General features: G+C 57.8%; 1 protein-coding gene across 1 annotated transcript in view; it reads left to right on the top strand.

Moving 5' to 3' along the window:
• The first annotated feature begins 351 nt into the window (after positions 1–351).
• The window catches only part of ZNF385C (zinc finger protein 385C), a 55,548-nt gene continuing 39,910 nt past the window's right edge, over positions 352–15,989 (top strand). Inside the window, exon 1 of the mRNA XM_050327525.1 lies at positions 352–424. Coding sequence (XP_050183482.1) covers positions 388–424 — 37 coding nt within the window. The 5' untranslated portion in view covers positions 352–387. The remainder of the gene's footprint in view (positions 425–15,989) is intronic.

Genomic DNA, 15,989 nt, shown 5'->3' on the forward strand with positions numbered 1-15,989 from the left:
CGCTTGTGTCACCCTCCTCTGCGCGCCCAGCCACACACCTTCACCGACCCCCGCCTCAAGTCCCCATGAAAGAGCCTGGGGAGCCCCTGTGTCCCCACCGTCCCAGCCCGGGGCACCCGGGACCGCGGGGTGCGCGGCGGGAGGACCCCCCGGGCGCCGCTGCAGGATGCAGCTGCGGGATGCAGCACCGGGATGCGCCGCCGCGCTTCCCCCCTCCCACCCCGCGCGGGTGCGCGGCGCCGAGGGGGGGTTGGACCGCGGCGGCGCGCGCGCTGCCTTCATCCCCCCCGCCTTCCTCCTCCTCCTCCTCCTCCTCTTCCTCCTTCTTCTCCTCCTCCTCCTCCGGGAGCGCGCTCGCCCGGCCGGCAGCGAGAAGCCGGCGGGAGGATGCTGCAGACGGCGGCGGAGCCGGGCGGCTGGGCAGGTAGGGCGGGCGGGGGCGGCTGGGCTCCTGGTAGCGGCGGGCCCGGGGCCGGGCTGCGGGCACGGAGTTGCAGCCGTAGGAAAGTTGTGGGAGCCGGGGGGATGCGCTTTAGGGGCCCCGGGAGCCGGGGAGCGGGGCCGGATATTCGCCCGGGGGCACACGCCGCTCCCCGCGCTCCATCCCGGCGGCGCCCGGCAGCGGGAGCGGCTGCAGAGGGGCGGGCGCGGTGGAACCCCGGCCCCGCTGAGCCCCCCGGAGGGGTCAGGGCAGGAGGGAAACTTCTTCAGCGGAACTTTACCGAGGCCCCGGTGCAGCCCCTCTCCGGCGCGGGGTTGCGGTACCCACGCCGAGCGGGACCCACGTGGGTGCCGGTGACCCCGGCTCGCCCCCGGGGCATCTGTGGGGTACCCGGAGTGAGACCCTCACGGCTGTGTGCTGGGCTGGGGTCTGCGGCAGCACCTGGGCACGGGTGGTGTTGGCCCAGGTGTTGGGATGTGTGGCAAGGCCAGGGCAGTGGTGGTGGTGTGGTCCCTGGGCCCTGCTGTGCTGGTCGGGGTGCCCTGTGTGTCCCCTGGCTTGTCCCCAGGGTGCCCGGAGCTGTGTGTGCCTGTGCCGGGCTCGGGACATGGAGAGGTCCGTGCTGGGGATGGAGCAGAAGCTCTGGTTGCCTCCACGAGGACACTGCTTTTATGGAAAAGGCCCTTTACTGAGCTGTACAAAAGCGCTTTCTGTTGGTACTGGGGGCACTGGGTGCTGTGTCTTGGGGTGGGGGCAGTGGGGGTCCCCTGGTCCAGGCAAGTGGAGGCAGCAGCAGGATCCTCACCCAGCAGATTGCCTGCTCTCCCCGGCCATTATCAGTGGACTTTGCTGTTAACTTGGAGCAGCAGTAAGTTATGGTGGAAGCTTTTGAGGAGTTTGCATGGGGGTGGGCAGGGCTGGGGCTCTGCTCTGCCCCAGAGCGAACCCCACGGATCCCGGCACAGGGACATGCCTGTGCCTGCCCTCGGCAGGGCGGTGAGCACCGATCCCGCTGGATGGGCGTGTGGGAAAACAACGCCTTGGCACAAAGTGGCTGCAATTTGTTTTCAGAGCAAAGCTTGAAAGTGTTGCTTAAATAGAGGAGATGATTCTGTGTGAAGGTGGGGGTCTAGGGCCCGGTATTGAACTCCTGGAGGCTCTAAGGGGCTTCCAGGTTGATTCACCAATGTGGAGGGATGGCACTTTGCTGCTGGAGCTGCCCCTGCAAGGGCTGGATGTGTCCGTGGGTCACACCAGGCTGGCAGCACCTCTGCCCTGTGGGGAGCAGGTTTGGGTGAAAATACGAGGCAGGAGCTGGCCCTGCACTGTTCAGCACTGCTCACACATCGGCTTCACCCCCTGCTTGTCTGGGATGTCTGAGTGGGGAGCAGAGAGGTTTGTGTGAGCTGCTGTGTTTGCATGTGGGGCACGGCGCCTGAAAATAGCATCAATGGGCAGTGCCGCCGTGTGTGACAGCCCACGGATAAATGAGGCTCTGTCCCGGCTGCCAGCCTGGCTGGGAGTTTCTGCAGCCAACGCCAGCCAAATCCACCACCACCGACTTTTTTTTTCTTTAAGTGCCTGCAGGTGTTTTCCGACGGAGCATCCAGCCCAGCGGCCTCGCTGAGTGATGTTTGTCACTCAGCTGGAATGGCTCCGTGGGGTAGAGGAACTGCACTGGTCCCTGAGTAGCTGCTGGTGTGATTCTGCCAACCAGAAACTCTCCTGACATATGCAGAGTTCAGAGCCGGGTGATGATACTGTGTGCCGAGAGTTTCGTGCTTGTTCTATAATCTGCCACGTGCACTGGGAAAAAAAAGGCTGGTGTGACCCTGGATGTGGCTCCCTCTGTGAAAGCAGAGAGCCAGGCTGTGCATTAGCAGGGCTGTGACGTCACACCAGGCTGTGACTTCCCACTGTGTGTCTTGTTCATGAGCATCCCTGAGCTCACATCATGCTCTGCTGGGGCTCGGGAGTGGCTGCTCTCTCTGCCCCGGTGCTGTTTGGCTCCGATGGAGCAGCAGCCTCTGTATGGATAAAGCAGGAGCTTCACTTAATAGTCCTGAGAATAAGAAATAGTTGTTGGGGCTGGTGGCTCGCTGGCCTCAGAGCCTCATCCCCTTTGCTGAACGGTGCAGGGCCACATGTCCTAGCTGTGGTGGGTGGGTGAGGGCTGGGGGCACAGCTGCCTGGGTGAGGAGATGCTGTCCTGCTGGAGCATGTGCTACTGGTGGCCTCAGAGCAGCCATCCCATCCCATCCCATCCCATCCCATCCCATCCCATCCCATCCCATCCCATCCCATCCCATCCCTTCAGCGCAGTTTTATGGAGGGCTGGTGCTCTCTCTGCCTGGCATTCCCCGCTGTCCTGGGACAAGGGTCCTGTCAATGTGCCAGTGGGGACATGGAGAGGGATGGGGCAGAGCTGCCCCAGTCCATCCCACCTGCACTTTCCTGCTGTTCATCCCTCATGGGCTGGCAGGGATGAGCGGAGCCTGGAGCAGCCATCCGCAGCCATTCCAACCCAAAAATACTCCTTGAGCATTGCCCCAGCATCCTCAGGCACTGACTGGTGGATGGTAAAGGAACCCTGGTCTTGGTGCTGTTATTTGCTGTATTTCTGGAGATGTTCATCTTGTTTGGCTTTTATCTCGTGTTTCTGGGGAGATCGATGTATTTCTACGAGTGCATAACACAAGCCTGCTATTGACTGAACAAGGACCTTCGCACAGATGCTCCCAATCCAGCACTGGACATGTCAGTCACGTTGCTTTACGCTGCTGAATTTCCAGGGCTGGAAGAAAACCTGTCCTGGAAGCACGGGGTAGTTCCCAAAGCGTGCTGGACTTACACAGAGATTCACTCTCTGAGCCCTGCAGCCCATCCAGCTGTTTCTGTTCCTCAGCTCGATCAGGGCTGGAGTTTGGATTTTCCGAAGCCGGAGCCCTCAGTTCTGCAGCCCTTTAATCATTTCTAGGGAAAATAAAAATGCAAAAATGTGCACCCGGAGCAGAATAATGAAGCCCATGAGGGTCTATTTGTCAATTTAGCAACAATATTGTGATGTACAAAGGTTGTTCCTTAGTCTGATGTTCTGAGATTGCCTCCAAAATAGCGCCATAATTTCTGTGTCAGGAAGCCCCTGTCAGGAATTATGTCTGTGCTCTCAAGGAAACCCAGGCTGTGGCTGCACTGTAACAACTGCTCTGTTTCTGTTAGAGCCACAACAGTTTATTTGCCAGTCGTCAAAGGGAACCTGTGGATTTAAGGAGCCAGGAGTTGCTTTGTGGGCACAGGATGCCCCAGGCCCTGTGGGAGCTCCCCTGGATGCAGGGGTTGGTCTTTCGGAGGCGTTATGGTGTTTGTTCATGGGCACTCTGCCAGTGTGCCCAGCCTGGCCACGGTGGCAGGGCAGGGTGGGCACTGTCACCCCAGGCCATGGCAGGGGGGCTGGCAGAGGCACCCCAGGTCTGTGGGCACTGGGGGGGCTTTGCTCTGCAGGGCTGTGGGGCAGAGCAGGTGCCCCACCTGAACACCCCTGACTTCACAGGGTCTGAAGGCACTGGAGGGTCCCCCACTGTCAGAGAGCCCTTTATGGTTATTTTTTTAAATAAACCCCACCACTTTTCCCTGTGCAATGTAAATAGCTTTTTCCCCAGAATGAATTTCCAGCAGAGTGCCAAGGCTTGGGGCTGGGGGGCCCTGGGGGTGTGAGCCCAGGCTGAGTCCCAGCTCTGGTGAGGGCTCTGAGCCCTTGATGCCAAACAGATCCGTGCCACTTTGAAATGGGAACGTTCCTGAGTCGTGATTTTCCCTGGCCTAATTATGGAAATTTTTTAATTAGTTGATAAGAAAGATCACTGGGAAATTGCAAAGGAAACATTCTGAGGTGAAGCCCTAATCTGTGCCTGTGTCTGCCTGGAGTCAGGAGCTGCTTGGTCAGGCAGCAGTGGCCGAGTTCAGGGTGCTGCAGGGGCTGGGCAATCCTGCTCCTTCCCAGAGGTGCTGGGTTCCTTTGGCCAACAGGTTTGATCCTGGCAGCTTTGTGCCAGCTCTACCCACTCCTCTGCCTCATGTCTACCAGGCAGGGCATGAACTGGGGCCTTTCTGGGGGTATCCAAGCTTATGCCACCAGCTGTGCCCAGTGCTTTGTCTCCATTTGGGTATTTGTGCCTCTGACATCTGGCCACTGACTCTGTATCAGGGGGATGAAGAAGCTGGTGAACATGGGATGGGTTTTGCCTGTGTAAGGTCAGAGATGGCTTCTCATCTTCCTGTTACCTCCCAGTTCTGCTGCCTTGGAACTTGGGAGAATTCTGCAGCCGCTGCCCTGGAGGCAGCAGGTCCCATCTTTGTAAAACCGTGTGGCAAAGGGCGAGGAGCTTTTTGGGAGTATTTTTCCCTTTATCTGTTGGAGCAGGAGAGACATGGGACCCGTGATCTGGCCCTTGCAGGTGCCATGGCAATGCTGCCCTGGATGTTCCCTTGGACCCCACTGTGACCAGGACCAGTGTGGCGGAGATGCCAGTGGGCACCAGTGGTGGTGACTGGAAACCGCCAGCAGAGCGGAACCCCATCCTGGTTTTTGTGGATGTGGATAATTCCTGGCACATTTTTGGGGGTTGTTTGGGTTTTTTTTTTTCCTGACCTTTCCCTGCTGCTGCTGTGTGTGATTTGCTCCCCTCGCCCTCCCCAGCCACGTGCCCGTGGGACGTGGTGTCGCCGCTGTTTGTCTTGGTCGGGAGCGCCGCCGCTTTGCATTCGTTTGAAGGGCTGAAGGCACAGAGCACGTCTGTGTGCGAGGCTGGAGACTCTTCAGAGGAGCTTGAAATGCTTGTAGGAATAAAAAAAAAACAAACCACACAACATAAAAAGCCCAAACAAGGGAAGCTTGTTACCCAGCTGGCGGGAGATTTGGGAGCAGCGCAGGGAGGCTGCTGGCTGGGCTGGGGGGTGAGAGCTGAGCTCTGGCTGTGGGTCCCCCCCCAGTGCAGGTCCCTCCACCTCAGAGCCCTCCCGCCCAGCGCTGGGCGCGCTTCGTCGCACGCAAGGCCGGAGCCTATAAATATCCCAACTCCAAATTTTCAAGAAGTATTAGGAACTCTCCAGGCTTATTTTTGAGGGCTGTTACGAAAGGGCTTTAGCGGATTAAAGCTCTCCCAGATTAGTCTGTGCTCGGGAAGGCGGAGGGTGCGGGAAGGGCAGCACACTGGCATCCTGGGTTTGTGGTGCAGGGGGTTCCCTGGGGCTGCTGGGCTGCCCACTCCCCATCCTGCCAGGGTGTGGGGCAGCAGCAGTGGTCATCTGTGGGGCCACAACCTGGGGAGGTCAGGGAGGGACACTTCCATAGTGCCTTGTTCCCAGTCCCCCAGCCAGCATCCATAGGGCTTCAGGTTTGCACAGTTCAATGTCAAATTTCTGTCCTCTCCGGTTTCCAGGGGAGGTAATTAGCCAACAGGTGTAATAGCAATTTAATAAGTGTGTCGAATTAGCGAGCCGGTAGTGGTGTGGAGCTCGCTGTGCCTTTGGAGGAGCCTTCCAAGGACTGGGGATATGTCAAACAGGAGCACAGCCTTGTCCAGGCTGGGATCTGCCTGTCCATCCTGGGGCTGGGCAGGAGCTCACTCCTGGCCAGAAGCTGCTGCAGAGCTCGGGGAAGGACCTGGGACTGGTATTCATTTCTGTGCTCTGATCCGTTGGAAGGCACAAGGCGTGTCCGGAAGCTTGGGGCAGGATGAGTGCCGACTGATGCCGACTTAGGCAGTGGATGAATCAAAGGGATTTACAGACACCCGGCAGCCTCCTGCACCTTCGGGTGTTGGCCTGCTGCCGGCACTGCTGCAGTGCCAGTGCTGCTCCCACAGGCACAGGGAAGTGCCAGGGTGGGCTCTGGCAGCAGAAAATTAACTCCAGCGCTTACTGGGGCTTGGCTTCTGCTTGGCACTGGGAGAGCTTTTTAATTTGTTCTTGGGAATGTTTCTCTTCCTAAGGACTTGAGCACACCCTCTCTGGCGAGGGCACGGCCGTGTGTGACAGTGAGACGCTGGTGGGTGGCAGGATCCCCCCAAGTGCCCCTGGGGCAGCTTCCCACTGCTCACTCACCCCTGGCTGGCCAGGGAACTGTTCCTTCTCCTGCCAGTGGTGGGGACCGTGACCCATCTGTGGCCCCAGCCAAGGGACCTCTGGCTGTGGAGTGACAGATAACACAGGCAGGGCAGATGCAGGACCCTTGGAGGGTCAGGGCTGGTGCGATGTTGTGGTTCCGAGCAGGGTCCCCGCTCGGTGTGTCACCCCATGGGGATGGTGATGGGAAGAGGTGCTGGTTGGTGGTTGAGTACCAGCTGCATCACAGATAAACAGCCTCCCCTCTGAATCCCAATTAACACCCAGCTCATGAAGCCTGTTTGGCTGTGGATGGAGCGAAGCAGGGCTGGTCTTGGGGGGCTCACACAGGTGGGGGTGATGGGGCTGCAGGATGGGGGTCACTGATCCTGGGGGGATGGAGAGGGTCATGTGTGGGGCCAGGCAGTGGCAGTGCTGACATGGAGACTCTGCCCCCAGCACAGGGACCCTCATGAGGGCAGGGCAGGCAGAGCCACAAAGACGCCTCTGTGGAGGATTTGGCCTCTCCCCACCTGCCCTGGCCCCAGCAGCACTTTGATGGGTGTAAATCAGTAACAGAGAGCAGGAAACCCTGCGGAACCCAGAACTGGTGGGGGTGGGGGTCTCATTGGCTACACCCAGAGACCTCCACCCGTTGCCAAGGCAAGTGCCAAAAATCCCGCCTTTCTTCACCTGCTGACAAGTCATTGGAAAAGGGTAGATTCTTTAAAACATAAAACAAATAAAATTAGGTCTTCTGGTAAGGGATTAAATCGGGGCCCTCAGCTGTATTTATAGAAGGTTCAGAAGTAAATCTGTTCCCAGACTGAATAAATATTTTGCTCAGGCAGGCACGATCTTCAGTTCATCTGTCTTGGAAAGACTTGAGTGAGAGGGGAATTGATTTTCTCCAGCCTGAACAAGGCAAGCGCCTCTCAGACCCAGATAGACAGTGAAGTCCCATTATCGGCTGAAATGGGGAAGCAGCTGGGAAATCATTAAAGAGAAAGCAAAAACGAAGCTGCTTTAGGGAGGTGGTGATTCCCTGTCCCCCTGTGGTGGCTGGGGCTGCCACCCCTGGAGCTGCTTTGGGGCTGTGTCACTGTGGCCCCATGGGAGGGTTTGGTGACACTGAGTGACTGTCTGACAGCACTGGCAGGGGCTCCCCATGGCAGACAGGAGTGGCTGGCACTGGTTGCACTGGTCACACTGGCTGTGCTGGTTGCACGGATGCAGGGACAAGGGAGGTGACATGGGGGACCTGGGGGTGGCTCAGGTGGGATGGAGGGGGATCTGTGAAGGTGCAGGGGCAGTGCCAAGGATGTGGAGCTCAATCTCTGCTCCCGCACTGATCACCTGGAGGTGCAGACACACTGCTGGCCAGGTTGGCAATGCCAGACACAGAGCCACCCGGGGCTGGACCTGCTCTCTCATGCTGGCTTTCTGCACTCAGATGGTTGCTGTGCCGTGGCTGCCCTGTCTGTAAGGATGAGAAGAAATTGATGACATGTCCCTGTCATCACTGTCCCCAGCCCGTGGGATGCAGCCGTACATGTGGTCTTAGTATGCTGCAGGTGGCCCAGGCAGAGGTTCCCCCAGCAGCATTCTCCACAGCACTGGCTGTTTTGCAGCACAGTTCCAGCTCAAAGAGCTTGTTAATTCAAGCCGGCACCTGGTGTTTGCAGACATCAGTTACCACCAAGAGGAGAGCTCAGTGCTTTGCTCTCGACAAAGGCGGCTGCCAGGTCAGCGCCAGCGCAGCGTGAACTGCGCAGCCAGGGCTGCCCACGGCTGCAGCTCTACCCTTGCCTTTCCCCAGGTCAGAAAGGAAACAAAACAACGCAGGGAGAATGAAGAACAAGCCAAAGCCCTTGGCAACGTTTTCCAGCTTCTTCTCCCTGTTTTCCACGGCAGAAACACATCAAACAGCTGCTTGTCTGCAGAAGGTCCCCCAGCCCCAGGTGGGTGCCCGGTGCTGGGACGCCGTGGGGGGAGCGGTGGCGGTGCCAGGCGAGGGTTTGCTGTGCCAGCTCCGTCCGCCCCGTGCTAAAAAAAGCCACAAAATGAACAAAATTATGCGCTGAGTCACTAATCGTTCACCCTCTGCTTTAGTCACCAGTGTTCCCACACCGGGGGACGTTTGCTGAGGGGGCACAAACCGAACTGTCATTGTGTTAAATGGATGTGGCCGAGAGCAGTGAGGAGCTGCTGCTGCACGCGCAGCTCCTGACACCAGACGGGCCATTGGGCTCCACGGAGCTGCTCAGTTACTGACAACTCCGTGATGAATCCATTGATTAATTGTGACCGTGTGCTGCGGCGCCGCGGAGGTGGTGGTGGCAGTGGAGCAGCTGCTGCCCGTGTCCCGTGACAGTCACTGTCCTGGTCCCTGTCCTCCCATGGGCATCGCAGCTCCTGCCGAGGGACACGAGCCGCTGTTCCACAGGTGCTGGTGTGGGGCAGCACCCTCTGCTCGTGGGGTGGTGGGGCTGAACTGCAGTGTCAGGCATCCTGTCTGCTGGTGCCCCCCAGCTCCCCCCACCTGAGAGGGGGCTGTTTTAGCCGAGTAACCCGCCGTGCCGGAGCCAAGCGCATGTGAAAGGGTCTGTCTCAGCGCAGGGAAGAGCCATAAAGGGCCTATTTATGGAGCTGGCTCCTCGCAATGTTTTCAGACACAGCCCTCGCATGTTTTCATAACAGCAACGCCTCCACCTCTCGCCAGCTGCCAGCAGAGCTGAGGCTCTTGCCGCTGTCCCCCGCACGCCCCGGGGAGCCGGGAGCCCCGGCGATGGGCTGGCGCCTGAGGGGCTCACCGTATGGATCCCGGCCCCAGCACACACCCCGAGGTGCTGCCTCCCCCGTCCTGGTTAGGAGCTGGCACTGTGCCCACCCAGGGACACACTCAGACCCCTGGCATGGATGGGCTGCCTTGTCTGGCAGGGGATGGGCCTGCCAGCAGCCCCTCTGCCCGGTCCACCTCACCACCATGTTTCCTGCCACCTGGAATTCTCTGGTGGGCAGCACTGAGCGCAGGGCAGTGTCCGGTACCTGGGTGGAGGAGCTACCAGGCTTCACCCTGGGAATACCCCAGGAGGGTCCAGCCTATGCTCTGGTCATGCCTCTGTGCTGCTCATCAGTTGATGAAAACTGCCCCCTCCGTGCCAGGCACCCTTTGGTGACAGCGTGGCAGCCCCTGCAGTGACAGCACAGCAGAGATGGCAGTGTCATGCACGTGTGGGAGGCAGGTGAGCACAGAGGAGGGAGCAGGGAGATCTCTGCTGCTCAGCAGCGAGGCGCGGGAGGGAGCAGGCGTGGGGCTGCCTCCTTGGCAGGGAGACAAGTAACTTTTCATGAGTCCATTTAGGAATTCCTTTCAAACAGGAACGCTGACCCACCCGAGCTCATTAAATAACATTAATGGTGCTGCCCAAATAAATACTCCAGCTGCCACCTGCGCTGCCAGCCAGTACTCGCTGCCCTCTGCCCTTCTGGGAGCAGAGGTTTTCCAGTTTAATTGGGTACACGTGCTTCCCTCCTGACACTGATGACCTCCAGTACAGCAGAGGATTCTCAGTGCTGCAGTGACTGGGTTCCTGCAGCTTCATTCCAGCACTGCAGGAGCAGAGCAGTGAGTCCAGGGGCTGGCAGGACCTGGGAGCTGGGAGAGGAGCAGAGACACCAAACAGTGGTGAGAGCAGGGGGCGAATCCTGGCCGTGCTTGTCACTGAACTGATTCAACCCAGGCTCTGAAACTCCTCTCCTTCTGTCCTCCAGCCAGTGAGCAATGTACAACTACATTACTCCATATCCAGGAGACGTTGAGGGATGTGGGCAATTCATTGTTGTCTGTCCTGTTTTGTTTCCTTGCCTGTCAGTGGTGGTGTCCTGGTGTTCACAGACAGCTCAGGGTTTCAAAGTGTGAGCTGAGGCTGAAGCCAGCGCTCCTACAGCATAGCTCTGACAGGATCCTCACACCCCCATCGCTTTGGGGACCCCAAGGGGCTTGGGGATTCACCACTGCCAACAAGCTCAAGGCTTTAGGAGCTTGGCTTGAGAGCTGCTGCTGTCAGCAGGGATCCCAGGTGCTGGGACTGCAGCATTGTGAGGGGGAGCTCCAAACCTGACCGAGGAGGATGCAGACTCGTCTTTTCCACTGGCACTGTCACCTCAACTGTGTCCCCTTCTATGTCCCCCTGAGGGATCTCCCCTGAGGGGGGACACATGGCTAGTGGGACCCCCAGGCTGCATCTCCCAGGGCAGCAGCATCGGGTCCCACTGGGTGCTCGCCTCAGATCCTGATGACTAATTGCCCCGCAAAGAGCATTTCTCACAAGTTTCTTTCACAAGAAATGGCAACAAGGCTTTGATTCTGCTCTCCTTTTCCTTTCTTCCTGTCTTTTTTTTTTTTTCTCCCTTCCTACCCCAAATGCAGAAGCCTCTTTGATCGTGAGGGTTCAGGCTCCGTAACAAGCATCTCTGTTTGCGTCGGGGGGTTGTCAGCGCGGGAACATGACAGCGTGTCTCCCCATCGCCTCACACGCAATGAATTATTCCTTCCACTCTTTTCTTTGTGCCATCTCTGGGATAAATTACTGCTCCCAGATGGGCCTGTCACCCAGCAAAGCATCCTTAACCTCTGGGATGATCCCTGTCCAGCACGGAGCGCCGGCCACTGAGGCTCACCCAAGGCTGCAGCAAAGTGTTGGAGCAGGGAATTGTCAGCCTGGCTTGAAAGCAAATTGCTTTGCCAATTTATTTTCTTCCTTGTGTATGAACATATTTTTCTTAAAGGGATGCTGTCACATTAAATATGGAGCTGCCAACTGGAGGCATTAAAAAATCATGGGTCGTCCCATTTTCCTTCCTCCCACTCTAAATCCTGAGAAAACAATAAATTCGGGGTTCTTTTTACTTGTCATCTGCCCTTCAGCTCCAAACGCTTTTTCAAACTCTTCCCAGCAGCCAGGAGGTTTGGGAGCTTTAGCACTGTGGCAAGCACCGTGGATCTGGGGCAGACTGGGGAGACCCCTCGGCCACATCATTGGGGTGCCCAGCTGTCTCTGGTCCCATGTTCCCAGAGCTCTGGGCTGAGAGCAGCCCTGGAGCAGTCCTGGGACACTGCTGGGGAGCCTTCCCTCCCACCACAGCTGATGGGACTGAGCCATGTGCTGGTAAGGAAATCTTCCCCAAATCTGTCCTTGAAGGGTGATCACTGCCATCAAGCTGCCTGAACTCTGTGTCACTCTGTCGTGTCTGCTGTGAGGAATGCAGAAAATGCCTTCCAGCCTTTAACTTTCCAGGCTCTTTTTTAGAGAAGGTAATGTAAGTTTTGTCCTACTTTGATAAAGTGTGTTTCCATGCATTGAGCATGTTGCTGAGCTGGGGAAGGAAATCAGGCATTTGTCAGACTGAACAACCTCGTGACAGTTTCTGGAACATGTTTCTGAGAGATCTGGGATGGGATCGTGTCTGATCTGGTGTCAGGTATCAGAAATCCCTCATATCCGAGAGATCTGATTGAAAACAAGTTGGGTAATGCTTACTCTTCTCTCTGCTGCAGTGAATCTCCCTCGCACAGCTACAGGTGGGGATAAGTCTCTTGCTACTCTTAAATTTTAAATGAAAATCTCTTCCAGAGCTCAGCTGCTCCCTGGCCCCACTGCACAGGCTCCAGAGCCTCCCCCAGCAGATCGGGTGTTTGATAACGTTTATTTTAATAAAGCTCTGGGCCTGTTTTGATGGACACATCCAAAGCACTACATGGATTTAAACGGATCCCGTTGCAAATATCTCTATCTGATACCCCTGCCATGACCGGACTGCAAATGTCACTTGCTTAGCACTATCAAATATTTAATTTACGTTGTAATACAGGAGCCTGTGAGAGCTCCAGCTTAAATTGGAGGTCTCCTGTGAGCCAGCAGCTCTCCACAGGCTCACTTAAAGGCCAATTTCTGCCCTGAAAAGCTCCTGATCCAGATGCAGAAGCGAGCAGATCTGGGAGGGAAGACTCTGCCCACCTCTGCTGTGGGTCTTGCTGGGACCCCACTCGTCTCTGTAAGTGCTTGTGGAGGTTTTGGCCTCCAGGGAACACGTGGGTGGGGGAATGTGACCGTCGCTGCCGCCACCGCGGTGCTCGTGGCAACGCCTGTGGTCTTGTGCCTTCAGTGGCACCACTGCTGGCCCAGCTGTTGGTGTCTGTGGTGGGGGTGGCAGCTCCCCAGGAGCTGGCTTGGATCTCCTTCTGGACCCTGCACTTGTGGAAAATCATCTTAGCTGGGAACTTCCCCGTGGCAGCTTTGTTAGGGGGGCACGAGGTGCTGCTGGGGCTCAGAGCCTCCCTGTGCAATACCCTGTTCTCTGTATTTTATTTCCTGTCTGTGTGAGACGTGGCTCTGCCCTAATCTTTGTGCTGACCCCAAGAACCCTGAAGGATGCTGTGATCCTGCCAGCCCCGTGCCAGGCTCTCCTCCGCTGGCAGCACGTGGAGTGGCTGGGGGAGCAGCACCCGGTCAGGGTGATGAATGGTGGAGCCTCCATCCTTCCTCTCCCACTGCTCCTGCACTGTGCTCACACCTACAGCCGAACCCTGGGATGGAATGCCACACTCCCTGCCTCTGTTTTGCTTTGCTGTTTCCTCTGCTGGTGTGAGACCAGGTGGCAACTGCCCAGGTTTTGCTTTCCCAGAGAGGATGGGCACATCCCCTGCCCCGCTGCAGAGGAGCAGCCTCGTTCCCTCCACGGCATCTCCTTCAGCTGGGTTTCAGCTGTCCTCTCCGCCCGGGAACGGGGCTGGGATCTGCTGATTCAGGGGACACGCAGCCCTGCGGCGTTAATGATCTTGATGTGCAAAGGAGAGGACAGACGCAGTGGCACCGTGCTCGGTGTGATGCTCCCTGCCCTCCCGGGAGGCTGCACAATGTCCCACCGCCCTTCAGCGCATGGGAGCAGCGCTGAGGGGAACCCCAGGGAGCATCTGAAGGTAAGAGCTGACCGGGGCATTTGGGGTGTGGGTTGTCTGAGCCCCCTGCGTGCCCTGGTCCCTGTGCCAGGAGCCTTTGGGGAGAGATGGCTCCCACTAATCCTGGCTCTGACACGGGATGGTTTGCGGACTGATCCCAAAATGTGCCTTGCTCTAGCATTATCTGAGCATGTATCAGGGCTAGGGGGTGGCTGGTTTGATGCCGTGCTAGGAAATGCTGAAAGTGCTGCAAGTGTGGCCAGGGCCCTCTGAAACCTGCAGTCTGCCTGGATCTGCTCAGCTCTCAGGCTGGGACATCAGAGCAACTCCTGATGCTGTAGCAGGTCCCCTGGGCCTCCTCCACCAGCAGCAGAGCACCCTGCACTTGCTGCAGCGAGGCCGGTGTCCTTCCCATCCCTCCAGTCAGCAGCCAGTGCCTCTTGATGAAGTCTCACGGGGAATTCTCTGCCCAACCTTCGAGGCAGCCTGGGAAGCTGCTCCATTCCCCTGTCTCTCCCATCACCCAGAGCTGCTGTCAGGTGCATCCTCCTGCTCTTGGCTCAAGCTGGCTCCTCCAGTGCCACCTCCTGCCAGCTGGCACCCCCTGCCCCGCGTGACGCTCCAGGCTCTTTGGGAACTTGCTGAGCCTCAGGCACCAGCTCGGACGTGCCCGGCTCTCGTCCGGAGGCTGCTGATGAGGGCTGATTTAGTGGCGATCGAACCGCATTTGAAGTGCTCCTTGAAATGTGAGACAAGTGTCGGGAACTCTCCGGGCGTAGGGGCGGCTGCGGTGCCCTGACGGCTGTGGCACACGGGCAGGAGCCGGCTCGGCTCAGCAGTGCCAAGGGCAGGGCTCGGTGCTCCCTTCACAGGCACCAGGTAGGAGCCTCCTGCGCCGGGCTGGGGCACCAGGTGCTGCCTCTTGAGCGTCGCTGTGTCCCGAGCCCAAACGGGTGGGTGGGTTGGAAATTGCCTCTGCCAGCAGAGAGGACTCTGTGCAGAGGCAGGATGGTGGAACTGTTTCCCCCCAGGGGTCTGGGGCTCCCCGGGGGCTCTGGAAGGGGGAGCACAGCCAGGATCCCTGGTGCAAACACTCATGGCAATGATGGGATCACGGAGCTGCTCAACGGTGCAAACCTCAGGGGATGGGACACGGTGATTTGAGTTGTGTTCAGGTGAGGGGTTGTTGTGGTTTCCGGCTATTCTGAGGGTCCCTTCAGATGTGAACGGGGACCATGAAATCGGTTCTTACTTGGGGGGTTTGAGGGAGTTTTGTGACAGTAGTTGGTGGCCACTTCCACACCAATTCTTCTACTTCCACTACTTTTATTTACTGTTGAGTGTTCTTAGCCGGGAATAAGGAAGGTGGATTCAGTAGTATGGAATTGTGTGAACTCGAATCAGATTCTTTTTTCTTTTCAGATTTTTTGCTCTCTTAGTTCATGCAGACTTTCTCTTCAGGTGGTGTTTTCTCTGCTCCCACACTGCCGAATGGACTGATATCCCGATCAGCTGTTGCAATATCCCCTCAGCTCCGTGGTGAAGGCAGTTTGACTGAGAGTAAGGTTCTGGTCCCACATGTTTGCTTCAGGGAGTTCAGACCCTATAAAAGTCCCATGGGACTGGTGCTGGTGACAGGAGGGAGCCTGAGGGTCCCTAGGCGGGTAACATCACCAGGGTGGCACCACTTAACCTTCACAGTGTTTTAGTTTCCCTCCCATGAAAGGTAACAGCCATCCCAAAAGATCCTCAGCGCTTTGCTGAAAAGGTGAAATCCACTCCAGAGTGGTTGTTGGTCAGGACACCGCTGGCACATGTGCCATGACCTGTCCCATGACCCCTCCCAGCCACGAGCCACCCGGTTTGTGGCCCTGACACCTGAGAAGCAGAACAGGCGCAGCAGAAATTAAGTGAATGAGACAACAAGCGTGTGTGTAATTAGGACAGACCTTCAAACGCTGCCCCGGGAGCCGGGACAGAAGTCACTGGCTAATCAGAGCAACAGCAGTGCCTGTTTTAAAGACGAGGGAGACTTTGGGGATACTTTGTCCACATAATGTTCCAATTTTAGCTCTGCGTCCCGGGGTGTAATTGCATTAAAAATACCCGGAGAGGGGGAGGATGCCAAGGGCACCCAGCGACCTGCCCCCTCTGGCGCGTCCCCACCAGCGCGCCGTTCCTGCTGCCTTCCGAAGCCCCGTCTCACATTCCTGGCGCTGATCATCTCCCAGATCCGCTTTCCGGCTGTTCTGCTAATGGTTATCCCAGGAAAGGCCTCCGGCTCCGTTAACAGCTCGTGGGAAGACCTCCCGCTCCTTTTGGCTAAGCAGGACTACTGATGGAGACGCTCGCGGCCGCCTCCGGGGTGCGGGAAGGCGCAGGATGGGACCGAGACCCGCCGAGGGCTGGGGGTGCTCGCCCCAAGGGTGGGTGGGTGGCAGCGCACCCCCGCCCCGCGAGGGGGGGACCCGCTGGCTCCTGTCG

The sequence above is a fragment of the Myiozetetes cayanensis genome, unplaced genomic scaffold, assembly GCF_022539395.1.
Source record: "Myiozetetes cayanensis isolate MyiCay16 unplaced genomic scaffold, myiCay2020 scf34, whole genome shotgun sequence".
Taxonomy (NCBI): Eukaryota; Metazoa; Chordata; class Aves; order Passeriformes; family Tyrannidae; genus Myiozetetes; species Myiozetetes cayanensis.